At 39.5% G+C, this 9,753-nt stretch overlaps 2 protein-coding genes across 7 annotated transcripts in view; both read left to right on the plus strand.

Moving 5' to 3' along the window:
- Window positions 1-240: 240 nt before the first annotated feature.
- On the plus strand, window positions 241-2,769 carry atp5mc3a (ATP synthase membrane subunit c locus 3a). Of its 2 annotated transcripts, none has more exons than XM_083777017.1 (5): window positions 241-301; window positions 502-599; window positions 1,477-1,551; window positions 1,801-1,991; window positions 2,159-2,769. In XM_083777017.1, the coding sequence occupies exons 2-5, from the start codon at window positions 561-563 to the stop codon at window positions 2,271-2,273; spliced, it is 420 nt and encodes a 139-aa protein (XP_083633143.1). In that variant the 5' UTR covers window positions 241-301; window positions 502-560; the 3' UTR covers window positions 2,274-2,769. The 2 variants fall into 2 exon arrangements, with proteins under 2 accessions (XP_083633143.1, XP_083633144.1); XM_083777018.1 differs by having other exon boundaries at window positions 288-389.
- A 594-nt stretch (window positions 2,770-3,363) lies between these two features.
- atf2 (activating transcription factor 2) overlaps window positions 3,364-9,753 on the plus strand; it is an 18,835-nt gene continuing 12,445 nt past the window's right edge. For 2 of the 5 annotated variants that reach the window (XM_083776225.1, XM_083776226.1), the window contains exons 1-3: window positions 4,483-4,501; window positions 4,618-4,734; window positions 8,190-8,304. In XM_083776225.1, the coding sequence (XP_083632351.1) occupies window positions 4,727-4,734; window positions 8,190-8,304 (123 nt within the window). In that variant the 5' untranslated portion in view covers window positions 4,483-4,501; window positions 4,618-4,726. Of the gene's footprint in view, window positions 3,425-4,018; window positions 4,094-4,182; window positions 4,280-4,379; window positions 4,502-4,617; window positions 4,735-5,208; window positions 5,392-8,189; window positions 8,362-9,753 lie in introns of those variants that run through there. The other 3 variants (XR_014569936.1, XM_083776227.1, XM_083776228.1) reach the window with 3 other exon arrangements.

Genomic DNA, 9,753 nt, shown 5'->3' on the forward strand with positions numbered 1-9,753 from the left:
AGGGCCCAAATGGAAACAAGGCTGCAAGGACCTTGTTTTGGTGCTATTCCTTTTGGAATAAGTGTTTGACTGTACTCTGTTGCTGTTTTTACATGTATCTCTAATAAACTATAAAATCAATCAATCAATCAATCAATCAATCAATCAAGTTTCGACATAAGGCTAGACGCTGTAAGTGAGCACGTTTTAATAAAGTTTTATTGTGAAATCGTCCCTCCCTCGTCCATCCCTCTCATCATCCGGGAATATATATCACTTCGCGCGTGCGCACTCGTTCACTGTGGTTCGACCTCTGCAGTCGGTAAGTGTTTAATGGCAGATTCAATGAGAAGCTCGACTTTGTAAATCCTCTATCATCCTCCTTTCTAACTGCATCTTGCGCTGCGCGAGTGAGGACTGCATGCAGAATAGATGATAATTGTTATTCGATTGTCTTTATTTTGTCAGTTGAGCATATTTATATCCATTTGACCTTACTTGTGTCTGCTCTGCCATTCACAGATATAGACCCGGGCTTCAATCAGCTTGACCGAACCGGTTAAAACGACCTAAATTCCACCATGTTCACCTGTGCAAAGTTCGTGTCTACGCCGGCTCTGGTGAGTTATTTTGTATCTTTTAAATTTAGTTGCTGTGCATTTCACTTGCTGTCTAATATGCTTATTATGTTCGTGTGGGCCTGCGGTTGAACTTGAGTGTTAACAGCTAGCTTGGCAAGGGTATCTGCAGGCTAGGCCATCAGGCTAGCTACCTTGTTAGCTTGCTATTTGCCATGGCTGTGGCATATATTGTGTTCTACTACTGACATTGCATAAATATAATATTGCCCCAAATGCCCATGGCTTACATCTGCAGGAACCCTTGCTAATGCATATCTGTTAGCTTATAGCTAACATGTCAATGACTAATAGGCTATAAGGTCAACTAAAGTCCCATTTCTTTATAATACAGAGTTCATATGGATACTTATGTTGCTCAGTAGAGCACTTGTCACTTATTTCAGCAGTGAATGGACAATGTTCAGAAAGCTGGTGTGTGAATTTTCCAAGGTCATGTTTCTTTTTCAGCTGTCAATATAGGTAGCTAACCAGATTGTGTTCAATACAATGTTTGGCTCAACAAATGTAATGCTTGGTCAGAACTGTCTAGGGCCACATTTGAAATTAAAAAGAGGAAATGCAAGGCTTTATTTTTCAGTGTTAGTATTTAATATTGGTAATGTAAACATGCATGCATTCAAAAGACAACACTGAATGGATGACATTTTGAGTTCAATGACAGCCATGACATTCAAGGTGTCTCCCACCTGTTCCCACAATCTATGCATGTATACATTCTTTGACAAAAGAAGCTACACTAAAATGCTTACCCTTTTGTAACTCAGAGCTCCAGTTACATTAGGATTTACTGTGTAGCCATTGCCTCTGTGGTCACATTAGTGCTTTATTTGACATGCACATTTATTGTTTTTGACAGGTCCGTGCTGGCTCCCGGGCTCTCTGCAGACCCCTGTCTGCCTCTCTGTTGTCCAGACCCGAGGCTAAAACGGAGGTAAGAAAGGACCTTTTTGAACACATCTCTGATTTATCGTCCATTGTGATAGTTGGAATTTGGAATGGTTAATATATTTACTTGTTTTATTGTGACTTGTCTCGTGAGGTGTTTGAAACTTGCTTGAACCATTTCCATCTTTGGCTGCATTGTCTAGCCAAAATGGAAGTATTATATATATATATATATATATTTTTTTTTTTAAAGCTTGCTTATCAAATGTCTGCATCTTTACTTCCATCCCCACAGAGCACTGTTGCCCTGTTGCCACAGAGCGCTTTCACTCAGGTCGCACTGAGAGGCTTCCAGACCAGCGCTGTGAGCAGGGACATCGACACTGCCGCCAAGTTCATTGGTGCTGGAGCTGCCACGGTCGGAGTGGCCGGATCCGGTGCTGGAATTGGAACAGTGTTCGGCAGCCTTATCATTGGCTATGCTAGGTGAGTGTCGATCACGTCCGTTAACTGTGTGACGATCATATTGTGTGTGTGTGTGTGCCATTGACCCTGCGCTATTGCAGTCTACATATCCCAGTTTCTTAATGCCTCAATATTTTGGATGCTTGTTTGGCCACATAATTCCTGACAATATTTATTTTGTTTTATAGGAACCCATCTCTGAAGCAGCAGCTTTTCTCATATGCCATCCTGGGATTTGCCCTGTCTGAAGCCATGGGACTATTCTGTTTGATGGTTGCTTTCCTTATCCTGTTCGCTATGTAAAGCTGTCATCATATATAGAACACTTTAATTACAGATGTGACTACATATTTTATTGTGGCTACCAAATTGTTCCGTGTCATGGAAATGTACATTTTTCAAGTCTGTCAGAGGCTGTCCAAAATAAGCAAAACATGTATTGTAAGAATGTAAGAAATTACACCATTAAAATGCGTGTATTTGACTATTTAACAAATGGCAGTAAATTTTGTATGTGTGGAACATCATGCCTGCTACTCACCTTGTCACCTGAGCAACCCGCTATCTTGAATGTCACCTATACTGCGAAGAAGCTGTAACGGCTTGCTGTCAATCAGCCTGGTGTGTGTTAGCCCATTTTCTTGATGCATCAAATGCAAGCTTTAGGCTAGGGGGTCCACAATGATGCGTGTTTGGGTTCATCCGCAGGTCAGTTGCAGTACTGTAAGTAGGCAGAAAGTGCTGGCTTTTGTAAATGGCATTAAATAAACCTAGAGATCAATTTCATGGTGCTACATAACCTGTTTCAGCTTTATTTCGAATGATGGATGAATGTAATGGTTAAGCTGATCATGGTAGAGTGAAGCCTATTTCTGACTTGTATGCTTTTCTCTTTTTGGGACATAATGTACTAATTTGAATGGGATGACCAATATGTAACCCATGGGTATAGCTGATCATCTCTAGATTAAGTAACGGGTACCTGCAGCCTGGTACCACTCTGTAACACAGATTGCTATAAAAAAAAGACCCCTCACCTCAATATAATTAGTGCTGGAGTACGATTTGAATGTTTGCATAAAGCCATGCTATGTTACCTGGGAAAAGATGTGGGCCTGAGCAATTTGAACCCCCCCCCCCCCCCCCCCCCCCCCCGTTGAGCTTGTTACTAAACTGTATATCTGACTGGGGGTCAGATCGAGTTAATTGAACATGTTTACACCATAGACTGTACACATTACCTTCCATTCAACACCCGTTGTGTTGTATTCAGTATTGTATAACATGACGTATACGGAAAGGAAGAACTAAGATCCCATGCTACGCTCGCGAGATGTTAGTGCAGACGTGGGATTTCGATTGTAAGGGTTGCGCCTGTGTGGACTGGGTAAGTGTCCGTCCATATAAACTGACAGCACAAGACAAAGCTATCGTAAAATTGATCATTCTTCCAGGTACTTGTGCGTCATTGCAATTAACAGTGATATTTAAAACTAAGCTAATGTGGCGACGGTGTGATATATATTACAACGCTGGGGCTCTGACTATTGCCTGGAACGGCCTGGTTTACGTGAACGCTCACACTGTATTTACATGATGGTGTTTTGCATAATGTCTTGCCATAGCAACTGCAGCTTTCGGTAGAAATGTCGGCTGAGAGTTGTGTTGAGACTGGAGCCTATATGTCATTTTATTTTGGCACAAACGGTTCAAAACAAGTGCAATTGCAATGCTGTCTCAGAATAGCGTTGTTCATAGGCTGAGCATAGGTGTGTAATTGTGTATTCTTTCTGTAAACAATCCATTTAGCAGCCGCCCATCTTTTATGATTTGTCAGGATTTCTAAACATTGGTCCGCTGCAGGACACTGGTTTAACTGGTTATGTTGCTAGCTATTTGAACTAAAGCATAGCACCACTGAGAATTTTGAATGGTGATGACACACAATTCACTATACACATACTATGATGCTGTATACTATACATACATGCAGAGTATGGTCTTAATGTACTAATAAACTTTCAGATGTATTCTTTGTTTTATGCTAGGGTGAAAAAAAACAGGATATCCTTAATATGAGTGATGATAAACCATTCCTTTGTACTGCTCCTGGGTGTGGTCAGGTAGGCAATGTATTTATAATAACACTTATAATGCTCCTTATTAGTATTAATATTAGTTTTCTAAGGACTTTCTGTTCACTGTTCCACAGAGATTTACAAATGAAGACCACTTGGCTGTTCACAAACACAAGCATGAGATGACACTAAAGTTTGGTCCAGCAAGGAACGACAGTGTCATTGTTGCTGGTACGTTCTATTCAAGTTAATAGCTTTTTAGTTTTATTTTATCTTGTAGTTACCGTAGTTGTTGACTAGTCACAGTATAAAATATTTTACTCTGTTTCAGACCAAACTCCCACACCTACTCGTTTCCTGAAGAATTGTGAGGAAGTTGGACTCTTCAATGAGCTTGCAAGTCCGTTAATTGAGCATGACTTCAAAAAGGTTACTGAAGATGACATTAAAAAGGTTTGTGTGCATCATTCTTACATGAGTATGATACGATAAGATAAGCACATAACATTTTGTTTGTGCCAAGTATGGAAAGTCTGCTGAATTGGGATTACTTATTTTCCGGCATGTAGTTGCCATTGGATTTGTCACCTCTTATAACACCTATTATCCGAAACAAAATCGAAGCCATGGAGGCACATCGAGACAGTCCACTGCCTCATCCTGAATCTACTACAAGTGATGACAAGGTAAGCATCATCTACCTTCCTTGTGTAACCTGCCAAATGACAAAAGTCTCAGAACTTGTCTCGTTGTGAATAAACAGAAGCCCACTGCTTTGATTGCCAATCTATACATTTTGCACGCTATAATGCATATCCTTTGTGAAAGTGCAAGACCACTTTGGTAGAGGTTTGGGTTGAACAGTGAAAACAGCATATTAGGTAAACAGTGCTCTTATTTTACATTCCACAGACCTGAAGACAGAGCACTCTGGCCACGTTCAGGTGTTTAGACAAATATCTCGTGTTGTATTTGTAGACTGTCAACTGCGTCCCCTCTCAAACAAGCACTAACCCCGGTTCTGCACCCACGCAGAACTCCAAAAGTCCTTGAATATGATTTAGGATTACTGTCATTATGGTTATCACACTTAATATCCACACACCATACCTGTAACTTTCATTAGCCCTTTTTTCCTTTTTCTTTATTTTTTCTTCCAGAGAAAATAAAACAAGGAGGTGCCCCGTGGGCCGCATTTGTCCCGCGGGTCACCAGTTGAATACCCCTGCTGTAGTCACTCACACCTGCCCCAAAATACTAAAAGAAAAACCCACAATACTATACTGCATAATTTGTAATTTTTTAGAATAATACAATATATGTAAATCTATGTCAAATGTGACGGTGATAAGGGTCTCATTACAGGAAAATCCTAAGTATAGTGAGAAAAGAATAATCTTATCCTATATTCATGGCTGTGTTACCTCAGACCTCCAATCTCATAAGAAATCCTAAATATTTTGTTGAATTGTTTTTATTTAAACCTGAATCGTTTTTTTTGTTTTTAACAATGGTGCTACTTTTTTTCATTGTCCACTGAAAAAAAGAAAAGAAAAAAGAGGCTTTCATTTTGGGAGTTTTATGTATTGCACCACAATTAGCCAGGGTTTAACCTGTTTTTCCCTTCGCAAAAAATGTAAGGCTGTTGCAGCTCCATGTCTGAGTTTGCTATAGACTAGAGAGGATGAGATGTCTAGGCATTCTGTACGTCATCGGTGAAGAACATCATCTTCTGGCTTTAATCATTTATTTTGTCAGTGTCTAGTGCTAATGCAGTTTAACTAAATGTATTAGTCTGATTAACCATTTTAGCCCTATTTTATACTTTGATGTACAATGGCGCTGTGCAAAAAATAGTTTGAATTGCTGATCTACATGTTGCAACGCATTAAGTAGATATTTTGCTATTTTGGCCACTGTCTTATCAATTATTTTATTATTATATATATTTTTATAATTGATTAGCTGTTCACCCCTACTGTGAAAATTTGTCAACTACCTGAAAATGTAGTGAGATGGGAGACTCCTGTTACTGAACAAACAATAGCAATGATTAAAAACCTTTAAACAAAAAAGGTTTTGTTTTAACCACAATATATCACTTACCCTAGCTACCCTTTAAAAGTTTTAAACTAGCAGGTGTAGATCGATAAACAGTCAACTAAACAACATAAATAAACAACCAGGACAGCTCATGCCACAGGTGGCCTGAACCGGCACGCCAGCTGCTCTCTGCCCAGACAAGCTAGCTCTTTGTGCAGAGTACACCAACCTGTTGCGTTGCAGGACATTCATAGTTAGTTTGTAAAAATCCATTAATTTAAGCAGATAAATAGGGTAAGTAGTCGCTCAGTACTGATTCCTCCAACAGCTGCTAGTTTAAATCTGTGATTTCAACATGAAACCCATACAATTGTTTTCTTTACCTTCACTTTGACACACACTTTGACACACTAACAGCTGTCACTCAAAACCCCAGACAGGCCCAATTTATTGCATTATCGATGCTAAACAATCCTGCTTAGCGTCGACACTGGTGGTGTGAATTTGGCATTGAAAACACACGTCCCTGGCCTGGACGGTTAGCTCAACCGTCTGGGCACAGGGCACCTAGGCTGCCAAGCCAGCCGGACGGCGTGTTGCGGTTTTGACTCCCGAGCCCGTCTACTGTTCCCTATCAATAAAGGCATAAAAAGGCCCAAAAACGAATCTTTTTTTTTTAAACATATGTTTATTGATTTATTTTACAGTACAAAGAAGTATTTTCAAAACAATTGACATATATTTCCCCCCCCCCCACATCCCCATGGCAGCACAAATACAAATAAAATATTATCACAAAATGTTTTGCCCAAAAACAAATCTGAAAAAAAGGCATGTCCCTGGCTCTGGTGACTGATATTATCCTTGGAATGCATGATTGCACTTTTTTCTTTCTTTTTTTTCAACATTAGATATTTGAAATGAAATTGCTAATGAAATTGAAAGTATCAGTGGTTAGTAATATCAGTCACCAGAACCTGGGACATGTGTTTTCAATGAGCAATGGATGGAACATAGAGTTTGAAGATGAATGGCCTTAATTGGAGGGGGCTGTGTCTGATCAATATCTAAATATTGAATCAAGCTACTTAAAACCTGCACAAAAAAGCCGGAAGATTAAAAAATGATTTGAGAAGTTTTTATTTATTAAATATCCCTAAGTATAGAGCCCAGATGCCAAAATAAACTCGGTGTATATACTGCCTAGTACTTCATTCCAAATACGGTAAATCTTTTTCATGTGAGTTGTCTGACTGAAATGCAGCTAAGGTCTCATATGGTGTTTTCAGGACCTATCTTTGCAGCCAGCCTCAATGCCAACATCCACTATAGTACGACCAGCATCTCTCCAAGTTCCCCATGTACTTCTAGCAACCACAGAGGCTAGTGTTGTAATACAGCAAGTACTCCCATCGCCAACATCTAGCTCTGTTATTACCCAAGTCCCATCCACTAATAGGCCTATAGTGTAAGTAACTTGGTGTTCATTTTATAGAAGAAATAGAGCACTTTCAGTTTATTTAATTTCTCTTTTTTTATTATTTTGTTGAGTTTTTATTTCATGAGGTACATTTGTTTTGTTTTTTCAGTTGCACTCCGTTGTGAATTGTTGTTCATTTTCCGTTTGTTGTAAGTGTGAGTGATTATCACATGAGTGTTCTAGTAAAACAACATTGCATGTATATTTGATGGCAGTTTATTCATAGTTACTTTATTGTCATGCAAGTTTGAAACAACTTTGCAAAGTGCTTGATCTCATGTTCAGTTCCTCATCCTTTGTTGCTTTGACTGTCCTTAGCATAGTGATGTTATTAACCTCTTTCATCAGTCATTGCAGCAGGTCGTTTGTTTTCAGCTGTATTAGAAAGTCAAATCCTGGGTGTTATTTTAACGTAAGGGTCAATTTTGACTAGGCTTGGGCAATATACCGATATTACCGTTTACCGCAATATTTGAAATCAATATAATAATATAATATCGCGGAGTATATAAATAATACCGAATGACACTCAGTGTTAAACTAACACCCAGATGTTTACTTTGTAGTTGGATCGGTACCTTTCTAACCGGTGCTTGCTGTCTTTCTTTTCTCCTCTAGCCCAGTATGTGGTACTTTCCCTGTGCTCTTACAGCTCCCTAACGGCCAGACGATGCCAGTCGCAATCCCTGCATCCATTACAAGCTCAACTGCACATATACCAACTACAATCCCTGTGAGTGTTGTGAAATTAATATTCAGTCTATGTTTTCGGCACATGTCAAACTTTAATAACGGTACATCTACTATGTCTTCTCTGATTTGTCAGTTTGGTGCTTGAGTTGACGTTTTGATCGAGTAACAAAATGATTCTTTGCAAGTTTCCAGATTCTAACTTCAGATTGATCACAATAATCAGAAATACACAACTGAGACAGTCAAGACGCGCATTAACCATCAGTCGGCTGTCTGTTGACTGATGGTTAATACACTCCTGTCTCAGGTGGTGATTTACTGCAGGGAAGTCACTCCGAAATTATGCCAAACTGTGCATGGCATACTGTAGTAGTCCCATTTACCCTGTTCTCATGTTCTACTGATATATTAATGCCACTTATCTGTCTAGCTCTACTTGGACAGACTGCATTTTCACAGTTTGGCACCATTACATTTTGGCATCCCTTTGGAAAGCAGGGAGAGGTTGAGTGAACTAATGGACTTTAGAAGAGAGCAGCTGTGTGTCACAGTGGCAAAGACACGGGAGTTGGCCAAGAGATGGCAGGCTTCATTCCAAGATGCTGCATTGCCATTTGTAATCACTGCTCTTCATTTCTGGCACAATGGAAAGACTATATGGCTAATGTGTTTTGCGTTCCAATTACTATGGCTGCCTCTGATCATTTCTGAGCATCATACAGGCAATATGTTAAAGATAAAGGCCTGTTAGAATGTTTTATGTTCCCTATGTGGGAGCTTGTCTTGTTCGCTCTGGTCCTGATTGGCTGTGGAACACTGAGCAGCAGATGATTATGTCCTGATAGCGGCTCAGCAGGGAACAAGCCTCTGTCATCCCAGTCTGTGGGGATTGGACAGGCCGCTGAGAGAAGCAACATTGACAACATGACCCACGATTCAGCCTAGATGTCAGACTTTTGGGTCTGATGCAGAACCCAACCCAGTTCTTGACCACAGTGTCCCGATGTTTTGACCGATATTTTGTCAAAATGTTCTAACCAATTAAAAAAACGTTAGATTTGATGTGTCACGTATAAGCAAAACATTTAAAACGTAAAGACATAACTTTTTGATCGATAAATAAACATGCCTGTCTGGTGATAATGATGTTAAAGTTAGAGGTTAGTTAAAGGACAACTTTAGTTTTTTTCAACCAAGGTTCATGTTTTAGGTTGTTGTTAGAGAAAGTAAAAGATGAGTGTAAAATTTTCTTCTTTTGCTGCTTTCTTTCGTTTTAGGGATTTTAGCGGTTTTTGACAGGGGGGCGGGGGCATTCGAGCATGGGGCTAAATATGTATTATTTTACAAAATGTCATAGCGATTTTTATTTATTTATTATTTACTCTAGTCCTACTAAACCTGAAGAAATTACATCTGGCCACAAAAGATCACGAGATCTACTGAATGTGTCAAACTGACATATTGAGCCTATAACACACAGTGTGGCTGC

This window comes from Protomyctophum parallelum (genome assembly GCF_964188405.1).
Source record: "Protomyctophum parallelum genome assembly, chromosome: 11".
Taxonomy (NCBI): domain Eukaryota; kingdom Metazoa; phylum Chordata; class Actinopteri; order Myctophiformes; family Myctophidae; genus Protomyctophum; species Protomyctophum parallelum.

What these genes read in the sequence shown, in the direction of transcription:
- atp5mc3a (XM_083777017.1), top strand. Translation starts at nt 561, where the DNA reads ATGTTCACCTGTGCAAAGTTCGTGTCTACGCCGGCTCTG. An exon ending in TCGTGTCTACGCCGGCTCTG is followed by an intron (nt 600 to 1,476) that starts GTGAGTTATTTT and finishes TGTTTTTGACAG; the next exon opens with GTCCGTGCTGGCTCCCGGGC. An exon ending in GACCCGAGGCTAAAACGGAG is followed by an intron (nt 1,552 to 1,800) that starts GTAAGAAAGGAC and finishes CCATCCCCACAG; the next exon opens with AGCACTGTTGCCCTGTTGCC.